This window comes from Tribolium castaneum, chromosome 9 (genome assembly GCF_031307605.1).
Source record: "Tribolium castaneum strain GA2 chromosome 9, icTriCast1.1, whole genome shotgun sequence".
In the NCBI taxonomy this organism is placed as follows: Eukaryota; Metazoa; Arthropoda; class Insecta; order Coleoptera; family Tenebrionidae; genus Tribolium; species Tribolium castaneum.
The window spans coordinates 8,333,746-8,359,101 of record NC_087402.1 but is presented as its reverse complement, the minus strand read 5'-3'; the positions used below and the strand labels follow the sequence as shown (position 1 = coordinate 8,359,101).

Below are 25,356 nucleotides of genomic sequence, written 5' to 3'. Positions count from 1 at the left end.
ACACGTCGTTTTAATTTTTAATACTATGATAACAGAACGGAAGCACATTTCGCCTCTTGTTGTTTACCTTGTAATTATACTTCCGTTTAAACTTTTATTTTAAAAAATCAATAAACCGAAGCTCGTGTTGAAACTCATATTCTGAAAAATTGGAAGGCGTGTTTTGTGAAATTAGTTTTCAGGACTGTCTTAAAATTTGAGAAAGCGTTTCAAGGACAGTTCTAATCGAAGTCCAGCAATCAGTCTAACAGCTTTTGCTGAGAAAACCTGCACTCAAATCTACAATACAAATATAATTTATTAACGAATAAATTGATTTGTTCGGGTCCTCTCTCTTCCGGTCTGCGGTCACTTCGGCTAAATTAGATTCTAATCCAATTAAAAGTTTGCCAAGGGTTATCAGAGCTCGAGACTGACCAGTGACCGTCTCCACTCCAATCGTGAAGAACAACTGCGAACTACATAAAACATTGATGAGTGTGTGTCCACGTTTACACTGTTCCCAAAGAAAAATAAAACGAGGTGGTTTTTATAGGAGTTTTCGCCCTTCTTGTCCGTTCAATGTTTAAATAAAACTCTGATTTGATCCGGGCCTGTTGAAAACAGGAAAAAATTAATTTTGTTGTAGGGAGATAGTTGCGGTCCTTGTCGACCTGTGACTTCTCGCGTGTAATTCGGTAATCAATCTTAGCACTAAGAGCACCATTAGCACAGGCAGCACTCCCAACTTTTATTATTCACTTTAGTGACAGCGTATTTCACGTTTTTCACCATCATTTTTTATTTGTGTGTCTCTTGTTCGCTTTTCTATGATTCGCTGGCACGCTGCCTAATCAGATACGTAAAATACAACGGCGGTTAAATTAAGCGTGTAGCAAGGTGAAGAAGTTGATAGCAGCAACATTACAGCACTGGAACTTAGAAATTAAATTTCTTAATGCATTTCGCTGCGGCAATAGAATACAATAGTCACCACAATTTGCTTTGAATCACCCCGGCGTGAAACTTTTCCCATCTCTAGGTAAGGAGTAATAAGACAGGGCCGAGAAGATTACTTACAGATCGATGGCAGCCCGGCTCTGGCATGCTAATATCCACAGTATGCAATTCAAATTAGGGTGAGAGTTAACGAGGACTTGATTAGCACGTCTACTACACATTGCGGTGTGCCGATATCGGGGTTCTAATAAGATGTCAAGTTGGCACACCCAACGTAAAACTCGAAAATTACAACAAAACGCGAAATTTCAGCCGGTTTAGGGCCGGCTAATCACTTAATTACCGCATTTTTCAATGTCCATGAAATTTAAAAGCTCGTAGCGGATTTGCATGCTTTGCAGGGCTTAAGGGCTTTATTAATAAAATACTATTTTTGTTTTACACGTTTTTTATTAATGAAATAAAAATCCCAGTTGATTAACTAGAGCGTTTGCGTTTTGACTGCTGAGTTGTTTATTTCAGGACGAATTTACGGGGATTTACACGATATATGGATACTTGGAAATGGAATTGTGGCGTTGTAAAATAAGCGAACGCCCGATAAAATCGGAATAAATTAGAAACAACCTCTGATTAAGTCATTTTCAATTTGGTGCAAAACTAGGTTACAGAGTTTTCACACAAAACCTGAACGGGTTCCAATTTTAATGCGCTCCAGAAAACTGGTTATTGCAGCGCATCTTAATCAATTGTTTTTTCTGAAAAGTAAAACTTAAAAAAAAAAATAAAAAACGTCACACCATCTGCTTTAGATTACCAACAAAAGGATCAAAAATCGATGCCGCTTTGCATTAAAAAACTAAGTCTTTGAGCAAAACTGTTTGTTCCAGCAACTTCTATGGTTCATGTACAGATATCCAACGCAATAAATTTGAAAAAAAAATAAAGGTTAACACAAAACAAACAAAAAAATACAAGCAGAGGGAGCATTAAATGTTCAATAGGAAGGCACAAACATAAAAATATTATCGTAAACTATATTTAAAAAAAAACTTTTACGAATTCGCACCTTGTCCCAAATTTTTCACGGTTACAGACGCAAAAAAATGTTAGAAAAAAAATGTCAAAAATTTAATTCTCTGCATACAGTCAACAAGACCATATTCATATCATCAACCATTTAGGCCCCAAAGTCGTTCAAAGACGCTCAAACGACAGATTTGCTTCATTGGCCAGTGGTCAAGTATTAAAAAGTTTAAATTATACTTAAACCACAGAAGATAGGAATATGATGACAAACTTTTTTGTAGAAAATTTAATACTTTAGAACTTTGTTTATTACACAGTATTTTTTATCTTATTGGCAGCGTTCCTAAAAATTATAAGGTGGAACGCAAGTTCATAATTCTAAGCGATAATTCTATGTCCACCGTTGCATATTTATCTGAACGCTAGAAATGCGGTTAAAGATAAAAAAAAGTGTAAGAAACAAAACTGCAGAGAATTAAATTTTGTAAAAAAAAGTCCATGACACGATGTTTCTATCTTCTACTGCTTTTAAGTATAAATTAACTTTCCGTTACTTGACCACCGGTGAAACTAAACGAATTTATCGCTTCAGTGCCTTTAAGGTCTAAACCGTTGAAGACAAAAATATAATCTTGCTGACTTTAAAAAAAAAATATTCTCTACAAATTTTTTCCTCACATTTTTTTTTGTATCTTCAACCGTATTCGCAGCATTTCGAAAAATACGAGACGAAGTGCAAATTTTAAATTTTTTATATTTTATTTCACATGTTTTTCAAAAAATTTAATCGTCAGTTTTTTCCAGTGTGCTAAGAGTGCAAGGTCAACATTTTTGTTTTTTTTGTTTTCAAGTAATTAGTGGATTGACGCTCAAAGTACCCTCATTTTTACTCTGCCGTACTATTTTTTGGGTTCGAAAAATCCTGCAAATTTTTATCTGTATCTCCTAAGATAAGAACAGTTCTCCGTATGTTCATGTCACGTATTATACTAGAGCAATTATAATGGAGTTCATAAAAATACAATAAAGCGTCAATAGGTCCAATTTCAAAAAGTTTTTGATTTTCCGAATTTTATCCAGCTTTTGGTCGTTTTCAAATACCCGGAGTATTTATCAGGCAATAATTCCAGAACTATTGTACTGAATCCCATCAAGTTTCTGATTTTTGGAAAGCTCATTTAACTTGTCGTTTAAAAAAAAGATCATCATCTTTCGACTAACAATTTGACGGTTTTTCCGACGCCAATCGATTCCCCGGATGATTTGATATTGGTTTGCATCCAAAAAAACTGTTATGCTTCAGCTTACTTTTTATACTATAGTTTCTTACATTTAATTTTTTCAAATATTTTGCCTAAAATTCGAAATAGCAGTCGGTTGTTGGACTCTCTAAACCAAGTTTTTCATTCATTTTAGGAAATTTTAGGAAATTTTATTTAACGCCTGATTTTACATGTGCAAATATTTAACATTTTAGAATTTTCAATTCTTTTTCGGTACTCGGAGCCGGAGACCCAAAGTGAACAACCAATTGTTTTTGGTCAGTTTTCAGAAAAAATAATTTAAAGAAAAGAAAGCTCTTTGAAACGTGTTATTGAAAGACAAAATTTTGCCTTTTTGCATAATTAAATGCGTTCAAGGAATATCCTGGTTGCTTGAATTAAGTTCAAAAGGTGAAACGTAGGTGTACTTATTCACTGAACTTTTCGGAGAATTAATCAGAATTGTGTTAGTTTTAAGTTAGGTTTGTTGTGGGAGTAGACAAAGGGGAAATGCGTAATTCTAAGAAATTTTTTCTTGCTCTTGCTTGCGAGGAGCTGTTGAAGGCTTGCATAGTGTAGCGCGGAATCTTCGGCTGTTGTTCGAATCCGTCAGGTTCGATGAAGAGGGCAGAATAAAATCATCCATCACGCGGGCAGTGATTAATTGAGCGAGGTATGGCGAGGACAGGTGGGACAATAGTCGTGGACGACGCCATGAATAACGTAGCACAAAGGCGCACCACGATGCCCGCCGCCGATATTGTTTACGAAATTCGCTTTAGCCATTTCCGGCTCTAATTGAGATCCGATCGAAAAATCGAAGTCGGGAGTTTTTCGCGGGCGGCACCTCGACATTACCGCGAAGTGCTTTCCTGCCAACTATTAAATTTCTCAGAATGCGCTACTTTTCCAAAACTCAATCAATTTGATGTGGTGTTGCAGATTTCTCCAAACTTTACCAATCTTGAAAATATTGAACGTGATTGTTTGCCAGCAACTGCGAATGTAATAAACGATGACTGGCTTCCGAGAATTTAAAACATAATGGACGGGTGATAAAACAAATATGGGGACAAAAAGGTTCCGTCGGAATTCGCTCTCAGACTGCCTTACAACAGACTCTTCATCCCTTTAATAGGATGGAACTAAATTTTATGAGTTTCTTGTAGTAAACTGTGGCGAAATACCCTCAAATAAACTGCCGAACAACGACACGGTTAACTTTTCTTCAAACCTAGCACAGCTCGCTACATTTTTCTCCACCGTCAATTCCAGCAAATGGAATTATTCAAAACTAATTAACTAAACACACTGTTCACCAACTACTAATAGTTAATTTCAACGCAAAATCAATTTTAAATGAAATTTTCTTCGTTTCGATTTCACTGTTGTAACCAATAAGCTTTCCATATTTATTTTAAAAAGTTTGGATTGGAATCAGGAGCGTCATCAGCAGGAGCCTGAATGCGCACAATGCTATAAATAACTTAGGTCGAGCTTTAGTAGCAAAACCACTAAAATGCCACAAATAAACGTTCATCTCGTTTGAAAATCGACAATACTTTTCTATTTATTCAATTGCCACGAAGCAAAAATTTCTGTATGTACTATATTTTTTTAGAATTAAATTTTTTGCGTTTGTCGTGCCCTTTCTACTCAAATTGCAAATTAGACGGAGCGAGAAATTATTAAAGTGCGAAGCATGTGTCCTTGCTGCCGTAAAAAACAGTGGAGTAGGAGCCGGGACACGTACAATCAATCACAATTAACAAAAATGTCATAGCTGACACGTTCCGTGATTGCGATTGTAAATTAGCACTTACTGAAGCTTATGAATTCAATGAAAGAAACATTAATAGAGTTTGTGTGAAAAAACACAAATTATTGTGTTTTGCGTTTAACGTGATCTCTTTGGCAGTTATGCTCAGTTTTGTGAATTGCATTTCAAATGGAATAATCAGCATGCGGAGCGGTCGATGAAAGAAATTCGATTTACAAGTTTAGATGTTAAACTCAATGAAGTCGAACAGTTTGCACGAATAAAATTTTCTCTAAACAGCCAGGATACAGCTGAGTGAATTTTGCGTTCATTATTTTAATCCGTGTCTATTGTGGCGGTCGCACTCCTGAGACAAATGTGAAAAATTAGGCGTGTTGTGGGGATAAACAAGAGCCGAGGGTGTTATATTATAATAATACAATACCATCTAAACCTCCGGAATTAATATAGACCTGTGTAATTACTAATATAAGGACTAAATGGTGGCTTGCGTGACGACCCTCCGCTGGATTTCCATTTAATCAAGGAGTCTGTTTATTCATATAATAAAGAGACGTTAATTACATTTAAATTCTCAATAAATGTTTCGCATATTTTACCGAATCGAATTGCGATTTTACGACTCCCTCCAGACCGCTCAACACACAAATCATCTCCCGTATTGTCTTTATTAGCTAATTGGCTCGCAATTACGTGTTGCACTGCACGCAAAATTTCAAACTTTCTCCCAGATCAATCCTTGTTGTACCGCCATAACCCCGACAAAATAAAGAACTATTAACTAAAGCCTGGCAAAAGTTGGAATCGGCCGAACTCCAATCGCTGAAAGAGGGATAAACGACGCAGGTTGCTCACGTGTTCGAACACGTACAACCATATCCAACCTGTTTTGCAATTATCCCTCCCTACGGTGTCGTAACATCAACTATTCTTAATCGCTCCCTGTTTTCGGACTAATTATTGTACAAATCTACCGCTGTTATTAGCACAGAATTAATGAATTATTTCGCCGTAATTAGTGCGGGGATTTTGATTAATTCTTGCCCTAAAGCTGTAATCTTGCATTATCGTCGCTCCGGAATCGGAGATCAACGCGAATTGTTAATCACGCGATGAACTCCACAAAGATTTCGCAAATTGGTCTTAACTCTCATTAGGGTTAGCGGACGACAAATGCGAACAAAACACTCAAATCAATTGCCATATTTTATTGTTCCAACGAAATCCAAGGATTGAGCGACAGCAGTAAATTTTTTACAGAGCGTAATATCCGGAATAATGAATGAACGCCTGATGCCGTGACGGGCAAAGGGATTATTTTACCACTTTGTTGGACGGCTTTACACCCTCTGGTCACCCGCGCCGAGAAAACACCATTTATGTAAACAATAAAATACAATAAATTTTAAAAATGACGCGTCAATTAAATAACATTAGATGTAAAAATGGTGGATTCGCCGGGCAATTTCTGACTTTTTAACAAACACAGTTTTGAAATAACTGTGGCCATAGCAAAAGTTAAAAAAGTGTTACAAGCTGCATAATTAAAATTACTTAATTAAATATTCAAATGCAAAATTGGTGGATGCGCCGAAAAAATGTCTGTATCTGTAATGTTAACATATGGAGTTTTGGAATAAATGTGGACATAACAAAGGTTAAAAATGTGTTACAAACTGTCATAAAAGTACATAATTGAAATTACTTAAATAAATAATCATATAAATACAAAATGCAAATTGGTGGATGAGCCGAAAAAATATCTGTATCTGTAATGTTAACATATAGAGTTTTGGAATAAATGTAGACATAACGAAGGTTAAAAATGTGTTACAAACTGTCATAAAAGTACATAATTGAAATTACTTAAATACATATTCAGATAAATACAACATGCAAAATTGGTGGATGCGCCGGGACAATATCTGTAATGCTAACATATTGAGTTTTCGAATAAATGTGAGCATGAAATAGGTTGAAGAATGGTAAGGAAGCGTTAAAAATTGGTTTAAATCGTTAGGATGTAGTGGTAGATCGTTGTTAATTTTGATTAGTAGTGTATTCTTGTCGGCGCTTTGGAACAATATCGGCGGGTGACGTCCGCAGATGGCAATTGGACCGTGTGTTCGGTTATGGTGCACAATACAGGTCATGCATATACAATACTCATACATCTAATTTTAGTAATGCAAGGGGTATTCAGGACAGCAAACAAGCCAATTTAATTGAATCGGTTCGTAGCGTTTCGAATATATATATATAGCAGGGTATCGAGCTCTCATTATAAATCAATGTTTCTTCCGGGAGCGTCGAGGAAATCTCTTCGAAAGAAAGATATACGCAGTTAAGAGCTGCGCTTTGCCGATTTGAATGTTTATTTTAAACAAAGTTGATAATCTCGACCGAGACAAAAGAGGATGAAGGGATGATTGGCTTGGTTAGCGTGCGATTTATATTATGAAGGATTTATCGCGTCTTTTTATTTTTCTACGAGAAATAATGCCCGTATAAAGTACTAAAGCTGTCATACTAGCTCGCTGTATTTGATATCTTTTCAGAATTAAACGTCTTTCACACCCGTGTACGGAAACTTATAAAAATATTTTATATCACTCACAAAATTTCTAAAAAATGACACCGCACCAAAGCCCGCCCGTTTCTTTGTCCCAAATATTTATCAAACATAATTAAGTGACATTTCAAAAGTATCGCCCCATTCGATAAAATTGCGCACTAATTAGGTGCTAATGAATTTAAAATTGCCATTAAATTTAATTATAGATAATCTTGATTAGTAGCATCGTAATTTTTAAATTAACGAACAATAACTTGATACTGAACTGGTTTGAAGACCGGGACTGAATTTCCATCAAGTCAGGGAGTCCCTTTTTTGGCCGTAGACATCTTTCGCAATAAACGCGCCATCTGCAACAAGATCTGCAACCACAACTGGTCGTCGAATATCCGACCAAACTGTTATAAATCGTTTGCCGGAAGTCTGTTTGACATCGTACAGACTCCAACCCCCTTCTATTACCGCAATTCAACGACGGCAGAAAATTGAACGCGAAAGCATTCTCTAAAATATCATTTTTAACTTTGAATTGTATCTTAATAAACACTATCAATTTTTAGTCGACAATTGCATTTTCTAGTACAGTCACTTGTGAAAATCGCGAGCAATTTCGTGCATTCCACATGAAAACATTTAGAGCTGATTCAGGCCATGATAACAGATTTAAAGCGGAATTTATTGGGTTAGCATGTACTGTAAATCGTCGTAACGGAATAATTCGGATTTAATCTCATATTAATTTTTAAATTCGCAAGAATTTGCGCAAATTGCGAGAATAAACCGTTGCATTTATCAATGTCGTCTTGGAATGTCTGACACCGAAGAGCGTATGGTTTAATTAAATTTTGAAAAAAAAAACATTTATTTGGTGCCTGTTATGGAGTTATTCAGCAAAGCCGAGATTAGGAAACTTGCTAAAACCTCAAGCTTGAATAGAAGCGCTAAGACACCGACATCAGTTTATCAACAATACTGATCATTGTTGGCGCCCCTATTACACCACCTTCGGACAACAGAAACAACAATAGGCAATAAGCAAGCAAACCGATAAATACAGGAATCAATAACACATTTCGCTCAATTCACACACAAAAAGTAATGTTGTATTTATTGTGAGTTTTAATAAGCTTTACGTCACAAGTTACATTTCCTTGCAATTTCAATATTTCCAGTTACGTAACGGATTATTAAGTCAATCTTCAAAGTTCTCAAACGATTAATTAGCTCTTCTGAACTAATTGTTAGCAACGTTTGAAGTTTGACACCAACGAAGCCGGTAAATATAACAAAAATTGCAGTTGATATTGTTTTAATTTAGGTTTGGATACAATTCGGATTTCGTTATTAAAACAAATATATGAATATAAAAACTCGTTATAAATATTCCAAATGATTGTCAATCCCAAAGCTCATTTGGGATATTTAAATATTTGATGAGACACTCAGCAGTCATGGCAAAGCTAACTACAAAATAATTTCCATTTAAATATTGATAAGAAATTTCGCTCGTTATTTTGCTCCAATATTTCCGATCCTGTCTTACTGCAAAATAGGTCGTCGATGTTTCTTGTCTTTTGTGACGGGGCCAATAAAAGTTTGGATTTTTTACGCCCATAATTATTGTGTAGGAGACGCCAGCTCAGTCTGGAATCGCGACATTGAGAACAAACGTGACAATGTCGTTCGGAATACGTGATGTTTGGAAAAAAACGCTTGCCCAAACCGTTGTAAACGAGCGAAATTTAATGAAAATGCTGTGATTTTACATTACTCATTAATGTTGCTCGAGAAAGTAGGGACGAGCAAATTAACTTTTAAATGTTTGCTCGGTCGAAGTTTCTTTCTCAGATAATGAAAGTTTTACTTAGGTACCTAGACCTCCCACAATAACCTTAATTCTCATTACTGCGGCAAGAAAATAAATCTTTGGTTATTTCTGATCGTCACGAGAGTTCCAAGAACATCGAACTCTTAATAAGATGCAGATTGCAAGTATTAAAGCGGGCTGACCATGCATGTATATTAAAAGCCTCCTGGAACTCCTGGAAATTCATTTGAATCGCAAATTTGTAATCTGACACAGTAAACTAGCCATGACATGGTTCTTACCGACAACTCTATCAACAAATTCGAATGAATCTGTGCGCGTTTTTGGCCAAACGGATTATTTCGCACCGATAAATTGACGCCGCTAATACGCACATAAATTTTAATAGGATATGCTATTACACTGATAATAAAGCGAATAATCCGAATGAAGCTCGAATGTAAAAATGAATTTTTGCATTGGCCGCAAATCAAGTATACATTAATTACTTTGCATAAATGAAAGCGACGATGTGTTAACATTTCCAATGAAACGAGTGGTGAAGGTTTATTGATATTATGTTGGGTATTGACGGTCATTATTATATTGCCGCAATCAAAACTGTGTGCTCAGTAATCAGAATGGAGATCGTTTTGACCCAAAACAAACACATTTAAATGAGTTTCCTTTACTTCGGATCCCCGCTGATGCAAACCGATTGCACTCACTTAAAACGAAATAATAAACACTGAAATAAATAACTTATATAATAAATAACTGAAATAACTTATAAAATATTTTATCGCCCTCAAAATTTATAAAAAACGACGGCTCCGACCACATTGTAACAGGTTCTCTACTAATTTCGTTTCACCCACATTTACGACGAAATAACAAGCTCCCAACACGGTTTAAAACTAAAAAGCAGCAGCACTGATCAATATCAAGAGTGGGATTGAAAAAATACCAGGGCATTTCTTCGGCTTCTTTGTCAAAATTATGCACGAAGATAAATCATCCTAAAACGTTTTTCATCATTTATAACCAAGCTTTTGTCCCGGACTTCCATTAGCGCAATGTTAATTTAGACCGCTGTGCTCCCATTGGAGTAAGTTGCAACTATGAAACACTATAATCCTTACATTTTGAGCCCCTTGTGGCGACAGCCCTCTCATTTTGACCGACCGAATTCTAAACTCCAAACTGGACGCTTATCATACTAATTGAGACACCTATGACCCGGAAACAAATAAATGAGTGGCTCGTAGCCACGCAAATACGGCGAATCAATTTATTTATAATAAATAACTTTTAATCAAGGCTTAATTGGGTTCCTAAATAATTGCACCCATACATCAGTGTTTTGCAAGCGATATATGGGCCATTTTGGCTTATCTATCGGACGCCACGTACAACTAAAACTTATACTTCCAACATGAAGTTACAATCGTTGATTAGGTTAGGCCGTTAAACACAAAACGCAATAGAATGAGGTGGTAAAACCGCTTTATTCCCTCTTATTTTGCACAGTATAGCCACCGGTTATTCAAAGCTTTTACAAAATAATGTTATTCACCGGTTTCATTTCCCGATGAAAACGAAAGTGAGAGAGACTCCAACAAAAGTCAAACTGCGAGAAATGAGTGGCTGCTTAAATAACTTTAGAATTATTTTACCACCCGGTAATACTGAAAAATAATAACACCATACTTGAATATATTAGTTTTAATTATTGCACCAACCAATTTCTGGTGTTATTTAAGTCTTTGCGTTTGTTTCGTTTTATTATACTTTTATAGGTTTAGTTAGTTCTCACCGTGTTATTACAAATACGACCGTAATATAAATTTTGTAATTAGGAAACAATTTTTATAGTCCCATGCAAAGTAAAATAATAAAAAGCAGAGAGAGGTTAAAAATAAAAGTATGAACTTACTTTTATTTTTAACCTCTCTCTGCTTTTTATTATTTTACTTTGCATAGGACTATAAAAATTGTTTCATTTTTCATTGCATTTTAATAACAATTATTTAGTATTTTTTGTAGACCTCTTGTCTGTTACTTGGTGAATAAAGTAATACAATGTTTACCCAAAAACGTACCTACAGAGAGGTCACTCTAAAACTATGAGAGCTTCTATAAAAATCTTTCAACAGTTTTAAAAACTTTTGAAAAGCTACGAGAAAATGCTTTCTCGGAAACTAAAATTGAAACTGACGAGATATTTTGATTTTATTTTAAACTGATATTATTTTAGAAAAAAATATTAAAATTTAAAAAAAGATAAACTCGTAATATTGCCAAATTTAACCGACTGAAAGTTTATCGGAAACAAAAAACTCTTTGAAAAAGAAAACCTTTAACGAATGGCTTCAAAGGTTTATTTTTTTCACCTACACCATTGGAGTACCAAAACTGCAGTTAAAAAAACTAAGAAAAGAACTCTTCCTAAAAAAATGCTAATAAATTGCAAACACACCGCAGTTTTTATTCAATAAATATCACTTTTAATGATATTGTTACTGTTACAACAAAGCTGCTGTTAAATTATTAGTATTTTTGTTTTGTATATGGTCATTTTATTGAGAGTAGTCCAACTGAAGAATTATTAAAGTAAGTACGAACATGCAATTAAATTTTGCATAAAAATTTTTCAGTAAAACATCAAGGTTTGGTATTTATTAGACAAATGACGTAAACGAATCCAAGAATAACTTCTTAGACAAAAAGAAATTTGTTCCATTTTACCTTACAGATATTCTTCTCATATTCAAATAGCACTGCAATTACACAGTCTGAACCAAAAGTAACGCACAAAATTTGTGTCTTTGTTAAAAGTCATTTATTAAACAAATTTTCGATTAAGTCGATTTTATTTTTTTAAATGCTCCATTTTAACACTATAGTAATGACCTCATTTTTATTTTTTTCTAAATTTCAACCGGCATTTTGATTATGCTGTTAGAATAAAAATTAAAAAAATAAAGTAAATAAAATTTAACAAATATAAAATAAAATAAAGAGTTTTTGAAAGCTGTCTCTTTTTGTGCTTGCTTTACTTAAGAGGTGATTGTTTTTTCTTAATTTTTATTTTATTTTAATAAATTGTTTTTTTAATTTTTAATTTATTTATTTATTAAATCATTTTTTTCTTATTACTATCTGATCTTCGTTTACTATTTGAAGCAGTAAACAAAAATGTAGGTAGCCATTAAAAAAAATATAATAATGTCATAGCTCAAAAAAATGACATTATAAATGTCACTATGATGTTAAAACATATTATTTAAAAAAATTAAATCGATTGGTTCAAAAACTTTTTTGAAAAGTACATTACTTTTGGTTCAGTCTACATTTAATCTTTTCTATAGCTTGTGAACAAAGTTTTTTTAATAAAAAATTATTTATAAGATCAAATATGGTTTATTACTGGCTTTGTGGTTTGGCAATTGGAAATGAAATTGTCGGAAAATTAAATGTCAAAGAAATAAATATACGAGATTCGCTGAAAAAAAAACAAGAAACAAAATTTTAACGGCAAGGCGTATTCTGATAGTTTCAGCTGTTCATATTGACGAATTACCAATTACAGTAAAATTGTTATTATACCATAAAATACTTTTTTTTTAAACAAGAGCCCGTAATCTTTATATCTTGCGTCCATAAAACAATTTTCAAAATCCGTCCCTATTATTTATAATATTTATATCATAATTTATAATTTTGTGATGAAAACTTGGTTCAATAATAATAAAGTAACTTTTGCTAAAAGACGTAAATCGTTTTATTAAAAAAAAACCAACACTGAGAAAAATTGTAAAAAAATTAAAGACGAAGATTGGAGCATATAGGAAAAAAATTGCAAAAAAAAATAGTTTTTCAATGAGACACTCTTTCAGCATAAAAATAGAAAAACGGTTCAGGGTACAACGAAATCAAATACACAAACGAGAAAATGAAACTCCTTACGAATTATGCTATGCTTAAGTAAACGGTTTGAAGTGGAAAATATGATTCAAGCTATGACTGATTTCAAAGAATTTGAATTTTATTTGTACATTATGTAAAAAGAAAGAAAAGAAAGAAAGAAAGAAAACGCGATCACTCAATATTTTTGTGATGTTCAATTTAAATAACAGTTGCTTAAACAATTAAAAAAGTGAGCCAGTTGTTGTCCAGAATAAATCGAATGAAGCTAAGAGAAACATATAGAAATTAGAAAATAATTAATTAATATACTGCGTGTGCAACGAAAGAAGTAGATTTTTCTGTAATGTCATTAAAAAGTCCGGATACTTTTCGCCGAGCCGCTAAACCTAGATGATAATTTATGGGCGATCGGTGCTTCAGTGGCATCGATCGCAAATGTGGTTTAAAATATGTATTTCGTAAGCCGGATTTAGGCGCTAGGAGTGTTGTAATTTATTAAAAAGATTGGAATAAATCGTCGTTGCGTGTAAAGAATGGTTGTATCTCAGGTTCGACATCAGAGAGCCGGTGAGATTCCCGAAATAATTGCCGACATACTTAAGAGGAGCAGTAAGCAAAGCGAGGTATCTGTAATCTGCACCCTTGTTTCCTTCGCTATTTGCGGCCGACCGAGCCATTTTCAGTCCTTCCTTATCAGCCAGCGGTACTATCCCCCATTCTGTCTTTATCCCTTCTTCCGCCAACACTTCATGCGGAATTTCCATGTATAGTGAAGGCTCTAAGGTGCTCTTAACCCCGAGCTGCTTAAACCACTTGTCAATTTACAAGGTGTGGATTTTGGTTTAAGCAGGAGTTGCTCTGTAAATTGTTGCTTTGAACTTTGGGTATCAGTTTAACTGAGTTATTACTGTCTTCGCAACCCCATTAAAATAAATACCCGACTCGGGAGAGGCGAGATCGATGCGAAAATGCATTTTTCGGCTTCCATCACAATCCATCAATTCTAACATATGGCAGCGAGTGAGTTTCGAGGTTTCGTGTCTGCCGACAGTTAATGCACGCATTATCAGTTCTAATACAAGAACTTAAACACGATAGTCTTCATAAGTAAATGTACCGGAAGACGGATATCTTTGTGCATGCTTAATTGCTGTTTCGATGTTGCTGCTAGTGGAGGGTAGATGGAGATCCGCTGATAACACTGAGTGAATAATGAGAACCACTACGAACTTTGGTCAATACACAAGGTGGTACTACACGAGGCGCTAAATTTACCACTTAAGCCGCTCTGACACAGTCAAGCATATTAACAATACAACAAGCCAAAAAGAACAACAAGAAACCAACACAAAACAAAAACCAATTTCACAATAGCCCAATTAGCCTAATATGCGTATTACGGCACTGTGTGTGACAACGAACAATTCTAATATATTATTGTTGATATAATTAAATTTTAGCTTTCTCGCTGTATCAATGTTGTATAATGATTAATGAAATAATAGGTTACGAATAGACGAGTATTGACTACGAAACTAATAATTAATTAAATCCATAATGCAGTGTCGTTCCCACACAATTACAACTTTTATCATGTAATTTAGTATCGATTTTTGACACTAAAATTTTTGGTCCAAAGTGTAAAATTGTCGGAAAATTAAATGTCAAAGAAATAAATATACGAGATTCGCTGAAAAAAAAACAAGAAACAAAATTTTAACGGCAAGGCGTATTCTGATAGTTTCAGCTGCTCATATTGACGAATTACCAATTACAGTAAAATTGTTATTATACCATAAAATAGTTTTTTTTAACAAGAGCCCGAAATCTTTATATCTTGCGTCTATAAAACAATTCTCAAAATCCGTCCCTGTTATTTATAATATTTATATTATAATTTATAATTTTGTGATGAAAACCTGGTTCAATAATAATAATAAAGAAAGTTTTACTAAAAGACGTAAATCGTTTTATTAAAAAAAAACGCAACACTGAAAACAATTGTAAAAAAATTAAAGACGAAGATTGGAGCATATAAGAAAAAAATAGTTTTTCAATAAAACACTTTTTCAGCATAAATATAAAAAAACGGTTCAGGATACAACGAAATCAAATACATAAACGAGAAAATGAAACTCCTTACGAATTTGGCTATGTTTAAGTAAACGGTGTGAACTGGAAGATATGATTCACGCTATGACAGATTTCAAAGATTATGAATTTTATTCGTATATTATGTAAGGAAGAAAACGCGATCATTCAAGATTTTTAAGATGTTCAATTTAAATAACAGTTGCTTAAACATATAAAAAAGTGAGCCAGTTGTTACGAAACTAATAATTAATTAAATCCATAATGCAGTGTCGTTCCCACACAATTACAACTTTTATCATGTAATTTAGTATCGATTTTTGACACCAAATTTTTGGTCCAAAGTGTGAAAGTGTAAATGTACGCCATGTCGCCGGTCCTTGACCTTATAATTTCTCGTTGCGATAACAAAACTGGTAAATAGCCAGGTCCCTGAGCTTGCGTATGCACAAGTTAGAGCTTAATTTACCCTTTCGATGGCGCGATTTTAAGTAATTTATGTTGCATAAAAACATGCAGTGTCTGCACTACGTGCACGTTGTTCGGCCATGTGTGAATATGATCCCAGTCCGACCCGATAAGACCTGTTAATATTTCTCATTATCCCGTTTTATGACGAGAAACCCTTGTTAGGGCGTTAGGGTTTTACCTCGACTACATCCTTATCAGTGTATTAGCTCAAGCCGGTCTCTAATCATATTTCTCTATCGACGTGACACAAATAAGACGAGGCGAACTTTCAAACAATTATCGCCGAAACTCACAAACTATTATTTTGCGTCATTCCATTTGGAATTTTTCACGAATTCACACGTTTGAAGCAGATTGGAACAGGTTTCCATTTCACATCGGCATGTTTGCCGAAATAATGAGGAAAATACGATAACGCGATGAAACTGAATTAAATTTTGTCTCTTTCGTTGCAATAAATTATATTAATCCTCAGGATTTCAGCTCGTTGAACCTATTAGTGGGCAAGCGTTTTTATCGCGTAAAATTAATTCACGAGCTACGGCCTTCGCGTTATTTTTAAAGACCCCTGTTTTAGCTGTACTAATATTGAAAGAAATATGCATTTAAATAATAAATCGTGACGACACAGCCGCTTTGAACTTTAATTAAAATATTTGCCCGGCGCATCCACCAAATTTGCAAAATAACCATTCTTAGCAAAAATCGTTTAAACAACTCCCACGCAGAGAAAAATCAATCAGACATTTTCTACATACTGCAGAGTCATTTATTACGTTACTTATTTTACATTCTGTGTTGCTGTTTTTCAGAAAACAATTCAACAATATTGTATTGACTTTGTTCACTGGTTAGTCTAAACAATATTATTTTTAAATAAATTTGATTTTTTAATAATGTAAAAGACAAATAATCGTACACCAAAGCTTTTAGGTTTATTTAATAATGTGTAAACCTAACGTGACAAGCGCTATTATTGTTAATGCCTACCAATAAAAAGCATTTTGTAATAAATGCAATAAATCGTGTGAGTATAAATAAATCTTTTCAATTTGTATACCTAATTAGTACGAATTACGCACATGCAAGCATGCAATTTAATTCAATTAAATTTAATTAAAGTAAATTATTTGCATGTGAACGCTCAAGTTATGATTTAATTTTTGTCAATTATTATTATTGTACAAACATAACTTTTTCATTTTACATTCCAATCCAAAAATTTAACTCGATTACAACTCGGTAATTCCTGTGAAGCACATATTGTCGTAGATGTATTAAGCCCACCACACCTCCTCTACGTAATCAAAAATCCACAAAGGGATCGAATAATTTACAATCCGCCCTACGACAAATGATATAATAGGTACTTGGTTGTAAAATTAGCTCAAGCCTTGTCTGAATACGAAAGAACAACACGCAAATCGAAAATAGGAAAAATTTTCCGCTTATTAAACACATAGTGTTATCGCGACAATCCATCTTTTATTCATTGAATTTTTTAAACCCACATTATTTATGTGACACATTCTGAAGAAAATTGTAGCCACTTCATTTATTACAATAATCAATAGAATATTGATCAAATATGTAAATGTGTGAATGATTAAAAAGTAGATAACGTTATTGATTCAAGCGACATAAATTTGACAAGAAATTAATAAATTGAATTCAAAAAATTATAATTGGCGATGAAGTTGTTTCGGGTTATATTTCGCACACTGCGAGTGTAAAGCCCGTTAAGTCGCAATGTAGCAATTTGCAAAAAACTCACGTACCATACAAGAAGGAGGTGACAAGAAGAACGAAGCACGTTGTGGCATGCATCTCGTCGCCGAGTCAGCAACACATCTTTCAGGATATACAAACTAATTCAAGTCAAATGTTGACAAGCAATGCCGAACAAGCCCGTCATAAATGCCTCTGGAGCTCCGAATGATCATAGCAAAGCGCGTGAGAGTTTGTTCAGAGTGCGGGCTGCGAACACCCCTTGCAGACAGAGGTCGGTCGCAAACTGCCGGAGTCGGTTTGGAATTGTGCGCCCGGAGTCTCTCCGGAGATCGGCCCGCGTTTGGATTGGCGGAGAAAGCGCACCTCGCCCAATGGGAATAAAGAATAACGCGCAGATTATCTATTTTTTCACCTGGTTTTTCCGAAATTCACCGTGTTTTACGGATAGTTCGGACGAATCGGAATTAACTTCAAGCCAAATTACGGCCCTGAATTTAATAAGGCAAGATGTGAGAAGAAGTGACAGGAATTTTGCCCAGCAAGCTCAGCGGCAAATTAATTCCACCAAAAATCTCGAAGCAAATTACGAATCTATACATAAATTTGCAAGCTGTCAGCCCATTGCGAACACCATCAAACTTAACAATAACGAACTGACATCTTATTTAAATACTTCATTTATTAAATTATTTATTGACACGAATACATATAGTTTTATAGATTTTAAAATTTTTATTTGTAAGTAAAAATATTCTCCTCTGGTAGAAAACAATATTTCTTATATTCTAGTGCATCTTTAAATAAAAGCTTATTTCTAAAAAAACGTTTTTTTAAATTTTTTTATTTATTGCTTTTCAGTTTTTACTTATTCTAAACGACTTTTTTCTGAGATTTAGTTTCGCCGTATTATTGTAACACCATTATTTTGCTGACTTGTGCAAACTTGCTTAGTGGTATGTGATAGTAAACAGCTTTTAGCTTTGTACTCTATCGTCCAACATAAATAAATTTAAAAAAATTGCGACATTTATTTGTAACGAAATGTAATAAAAATGATTAGGTATTAATATATTTTCCATAAACATACCGTTAATGTTGGTATAAGTTACGGTATGTATACATCGAAAACCCATTTGTAAACATAAACTTAAATTTTCAAAACCCCATTTAACCCCCTTTGGAAGGTATTTAACTATATAGGATTACATTGTCACGCTGATTAAGTAAATATACAAAATTTCAGATCATTGGGACAACTGTAACCTTCTCAGATTTAGCCCCGAAAATATGAAAACAGACAGACAGACAACAGAGTAAGTTAAATAAAAGTTTTCAAAAATAATCATTTATCAATGTGCGTTAAAACGATTACTTAGTCTAAAACATAGAAACTCTAAAAAATATTAAAAACTAAAAAAATTAACAAAATAAGTTTGTAGCTACAGATTTTTTTAAATATGACCGGAATTTTTTTCAATTTTTTTCTCGTAATCTGCACATGCTTCTCAACAACGTACCACTGGGTCGGCGCTGGTTTTTAAGCACCCTGTATGCAGATTAAATTTTTATCGAGTGATTTATTTACACACAAATAATTAACCAGAGTTTTACATTAATTGGTCATTAGTATATTAAAGCCGATTTCACACCAATAAAGCATTCGGCAAACACAAACACGTCCTAATAAAAATATTGAAACTAAAATTACAACATCCATATGAGTAGAATCAAGTTTAATAAATAAAAAAATTCAAAAAATGCTTTTAATACTCATATTTTTACTAGACAAAGCTAAACTTGTGACACAAAAGCTACTGTAATTAATCCTTTATTGAAGTAACAGTTATTTATGTCCTGTTTAAATAATAGGTTTTTACGTTATCCCTTTCAAAAATGATTCTCAAAATGTTATTTTATTCAACGTACAGTATACAGTGTAATGTGTTTACAGCTCGATATCATTTAAGCGCGTTTGTGGTCACCCTCAATAAAATTTGAAAGCTAGTACAACGTTATGGTGGTACATAATAGACATATGTATGACTTTAATTACATTTTAATGAATATGTCTGTCCATTAAAATTATATTATTAAGCGAATAAATAAATAAAAGCCTCTAATTGCTTCATCAAATATTGACAATCTTGTGGGCTTGTGGAACAGACGGTGACACTTTTTACATAATTTTATGATTTGTTATAACATTTGGCACATTTTTGTTAAAAAGTTAATGTCTTGGATAATTTTCTTGGCTCTCGTAAAGCAGCTTCCTTGTCCCTATTAAGGAGTTGTTAACGATGAAATGAAATATTCCAAATCAGCAATGCTTAAATGAAATATGGAAATAGAGTGGCGTTGGCTTGTTTAAAGATACAGAGGCGCGACAATTTAATTTTTGGAGTCAACCCCAAGTCATCAAAATTCAGTCCGCGCTTTATATTTTAGCCAAGTTCATCCAATTGTCGAATTTATTCGTTAATGCGATAATATAAATTTATTTTGTATAATTCGGGCCAATTAGTGCACTCTTGGCCCACATTGGACATATCGCAATGTCTCGAAGCCATTAACCTGTCTAATCTGACCTAAAGGGAGTCACATAATGGAATAATCTTGTTCTGGAGTCGGAATGAGTGACACATAGGTGTCGGTGAATTAATACCAGAAATTCGCAATTGGATATTAATATTTAAAACGGCGTGTTAAACCCGAAACTAATTAAGAAAAGTATTCATTTAATTGCTTTCCGCGCGCAATAATATCTCGTCTTTGGGAGTTTCATCGCTGGCCGCGTTAAATTAATGGAATTGTCGACGGTTCTGGCTGTGAAATCTCTCGCGGAGGCTTATCGGCCACTAGAGACCCGGATGAGCCGATAATATTATAGAGCTTTGCTCATTATACTCCCGCCTTCCTATTTCTTATCGAGAGCGGCACCCGATAAATAATAACCGGTCGAAATCGATCGCCTAATTCTGCTAATTCCGCAAATTACACACTTGCTCATGCTAATTCTTCCCACATATCAATTCCGCCAATTCTGCAAATCGTCCAATGTCTCACGATGTGTGTTTATGGAAATTTTCCGGGTTTTCAGTTAGCGCTGAGCGAGCATTCATTAGACACGCCGGTAGTGAAGATAGCGCATCCCTAATGAAAAATCGAAACGCTCACTATCGACAAGGGGACACCAAATAATTAAATGAAACGATGAATCAACCGCCATGACAACTCCAACTTCCCGAACAATCGCCGGTTTTGCTTCTCTTATTTAAAATGTTTAAAACTTTCCAAATAATCGAATAAGTGCAACAAGAAAGTTAAAAGGCTTTATTAGAAAAAGCGAATAAAGCGGTATGAAAAATGCAGCTGAATTGGGCCGCGTTGCCGGAAAACGGAATAAATTCAATTCACACGCGCCCGTTGGTATTTTCCTCCCCCATTGGGGAAATTTTCAGCGTCAACTTTCCACTGGCGCTCTGTTTGATTTCATACTACATGCACTCCCCTTTGAGACCGCTCTAGTTTGAGAATGTGTGCTCTTTTTTTCGCGAGTCGTCTCGCATCCTAAACATAAGAAAAATCCAAACCTGCTTATATGCAAACGGAATGAGACGCCAAGCAGGTCAGGGCCGGAGCGGCCGAAGACACCTCAAACAACACAAAACATACAAACAAATCCAAATTTAACCACAGTTTTTGGAAAAAGTTACGCCAAACATTCGAAACAATCTTGCCTTTTTCAATACACTTTTATGTAAAAAAAAATGTTCCAAAATCTCTGATTCCGTTCAATTCCGTTCTGCAGCCCCCTCACACCCACACCTCAAAAAATTTAAATAGTAAGAAGAACCGAATTACATATCATTATAAAGTTGTCTATTTTAAACAACTTTAAATAAACTTTGTGAAAATTGTCGACCTTTTGAACGTTTCTTGTTACGAATGAATTAAGAAATGTTATCTTATTTGCGCTAACCATTTAAAAAAAATGTGGCTGAAGTTGGGTAGAATATCAGTTTGTACACAATTTCTACCTGATTCCATAAGTAAGTTAACAATAAAAATCCGTAATTTTTAAAATAGCACAGAACTAAGACTTAAATCTTGCTGCAAAAGTTAATCACACCCCAAAATGTTTTAAAAACGGTTAACAATCATTCATGGCTGAAGATTTTGAATACTGAGTCAATTAAATTGAATTGTTTTTCGTAACTACTTTTGCTTTATGAAGTACTTTTTCAAACTTGAACGAGATCAAAGATTTTAGATGTACTGTTTTTGTTAGAACACGCACTATACAATGTATAATTTTATACAAAAACACAGAAGTATTATTTTATAGTCTATATTGTGACAAGACCTGACCTGACCTGACCATTTTAGGTTCAACAAAATTATTTTCAAAGTGACTGAACTTACGGAACTACGAAAAATTGGCTTTCAAAAACTGATTAACTAATTAGTAAAACAATAATACAGTGAAACCTCACTTAACGGTCAGCTCTTCATAACGGACATTTTTGTAGGAACGTAACAAACCTATATTAAAATTTTCACCTCCCATTAACGGAGACCTCTCCACAACGGACAATTAAAAGTTCCCCATCGATGTCCATTGTTGAGAGAATTTACTGTACTATTTAGTTATGACAATAAAACGACAAGTTTTTGGGAATTATTTCTAAAATATGCTGATAAAAGTTTCCATAAAAGTAATGAACATTCGATTGCTGTTGAAAAAATGAACTCATTTCATTTAAAAAATCTGAGGTATTGCCGGCAGTTGATTTCCACTAAAAAAAATCATACTAGCCTTAAAATTTATCATTTGTTAATCTTGAGCACCTAGAAAATGTTATAATAATAATAATAATAATAATAATAATAATAATAATAATAATAATAATAATAATAATAATAATAATAATAATAATAATAATAATAATAATAATAATAATAATAATAATAATAATAATAACAACAATAATAATAATAATAATAATAATAATATAATTTATTTCCAACAGACTTATTAGTCTAAAGTGGACAAGAAACAATACAATATATAAAAAAAGAACAAAATTGAAACAATTAAATTATACAAAACATTATAAATTACGACGAAAAAAATTACTCTAAAATCTTGACCTTTACAGTTTTAGTTTGGAAATTATTGGAGAAAATATCTAAATCTATTGTAATATTATTATATTATTATATAATATTATATAATATTATTATATAATTTAAAACATTTAAATTATATAATTATGTTTTGGATTGTAGGTTATCAAATAAAAAAGATATTAAATTATTGTAAAAAGTTCAAGAAGATTTTGACAAAGAAATTGTCACAACCAAAGGTATGCCAAATGAGTACTAACAATTTGGGTACATTGTACATGGTTTAAAAAAAGACGAATTCACAAATCCAATAAAAATAGTGATTATCATTTAAAATTTCAAAGTTAGTGTCGATTTATCGTAGTTCCGAAAGTTCAGCACTTTTGAAAACACTTTAGTTGAATTAAGAATTGACGATTTAGATTGTGTGCAAAATTTTAAAGCTCTGGGTACATTAGCAGTTAAAAAGTTTCTAATAACAACATGTGGAAATCAGTTTGAGTTTTCTTGACTAATTTTAAATTTCCATGCTAAAAGGCAAAAAAATTAAAAAATAATTGCAAAATGCGAAAACGTGGCCATCTTTTTTAAATCAACTTCACTCAAAAACACCTTAATTAAATTTCTTCCACCAACAATACCCATTGTTCTCTTGTTTTAACTCTGTTTTTTCTCCAATCCACATTTTTTATTCTTTACATCAAGCTAATTGAAATGTAGTCTTTGTTAGAGCGAGTTTTTTAAAGCAGAATTAGAGGTAAATGTTTTATCTATCTATAACGTCAACAGTTTGTAGGAAATGTTATCTGTGAACAGGTCCTTTTGCGCTTTTTGGAGCTAGCCTCTGGGCAGGATTCGAGATCCGGTCCTGGGCATAATCGTGATCTTTGCGCGTTTGTGCCTTTGAGGATGTGGATCGATGGGTCGTATCCTTCTCGGGTGTTTTCATCAGTAATCATGGCACCTATCGCACCTATTTTAAGGACATAAAACCCGCACACACCTTCCTAAATAAACGCTTTCGTAGCATCCCTGAAAGTTTTATTGTAAGGGGGTGTTTAATACAAGTTAATTTTCAGGTTGAAGGTCCCGTGCAAATTTGATTGATGCCGCAATAAAAACTCGAGAAAAAACAGTAAGATATCCTGACTTTGAAGGAATTATGTGCCGGATTGAATAAGGAATCGAAAATCAATTAGCCTCCGCGTCTGGCCGAGGTTTGAGTGATTAAAAAGCTCGGCCGAGCTTTTTCACAAATGGTTACTTCGCTTGCACGATATCATGAGATATTGCCCGGTTGAGAACACGCCCCCCAACAAGCATGAGCTACTTAATCAAAACGCGAACGAATGAATGGGCCGGTTAATTTCCGTCGATAGAGATAGGGACTCACGTTCCGCTCAACAGAAATGCAAACCATCTATGATATATATTGTTTCACCAAATTAAAATTGATGCTCGTTCTGTTCCGTCCTGATCACGGGCCGGTTTCAGCACGTTTCATGACGCGGAACCGCCACGCTATCGCGTCGTTTTGTGATTTGTGACGCGATTGCGGACACATACAGCGAAATAACAGGAAACGTGCCATCCCCCAATCAACGGCAGCCAAATTTGAATCAATCCGAAGAAACCCGCTTATTGTTTATTAAACGGAGGCGAATTCAGCCTGGAACCATTTTTCAGGACGTCCCGTTAACAGACCTGTCATCTTGAAACCGATCTAACGCTCACTTTAAATTGGATAGAAAAATTGATGGCCGCACATCAAATTAAATAGCTCGTATGAAAGAAGCCTGCCAAAGACAAGACACCGACTTGCATCATCCAATATATTTGTTTTTGCTTACAGTTCTGGCCCCAGAAACACGCGAGGAATTTTCTTTCACAAATATTTATTTAAATGACAGGATTGTTAATAGTTTTCAACGAACAGCTGGCCTAGATTTCAGGATTTCGCCCGGAGAAATCTGCGAAATTGGCTTCAGACTGGCCAGATCGATCTTTTAATCCCGTTTTAATGAACAGTTGTTATTGAAAAAGGAGCACAGAATTGCGAATGGGTGAAAAAGTTAAGTTGACTATTTTTATCAGCCCGAACGCGCACTCCAAATTAAATTACTTTAAATCGGGAAATTTTTTTTTCCTGAAGAAGCATTTTGGTGTTGGCCATGTCGTTAATTTGGCCGGACGGAAGAATGCATCAAGTTGGGATTAGTGGTGTTAAGTAGTGGTCGTGTCGTTGGTTTGCTAATGGCAAAGTAGATTAGGCAAAGTTGTGTGTAATTGGACGGACCGGCGCGAATTAGTTTAATTCCTTATCACGTCGCAATCCCATGAGCGTACAGAGGGCGGTATTATTGATAGTCTCCTTTCTCGTATGTTGATGGCAACAAACTCTCGAAGTCAATTAGACGTAAATGATAGATCAGCTGTCAGATATTATTAACGGATTGGTTTTGATAAAGCAATTCGCGCTTTGCTGCATAAATTAATTACGCAGGTTATTTAGTGACACATCCGGGTCTGTTGTGACACGTCAAATTAAATTTCCTCAACGAGAATCTCGCTTCGAAATTTGTAAGAAAGGCTCGGATAATGGCTACTAGCCGCA

At 34.1% G+C, this 25,356-nt stretch overlaps 1 protein-coding gene across 1 annotated transcript in view; it reads right to left on the bottom strand.

Annotated features, from left to right (window-relative positions):
- The window catches only part of CARPA (Carbonic anhydrase-related protein A), a 100,037-nt gene extending 82,119 nt beyond the window's left edge, over nucleotides 1–17,918 (bottom strand). Inside the window, exon 1 of the mRNA XM_969080.5 lies at nucleotides 17,663–17,918. Within this exon, the coding sequence (XP_974173.2) occupies nucleotides 17,663–17,711 (49 nt within the window). The 5' untranslated portion in view covers nucleotides 17,712–17,918. The remainder of the gene's footprint in view (nucleotides 1–17,662) is intronic.
- Nucleotides 17,919–25,356: the final 7,438 nt, after the last annotated feature.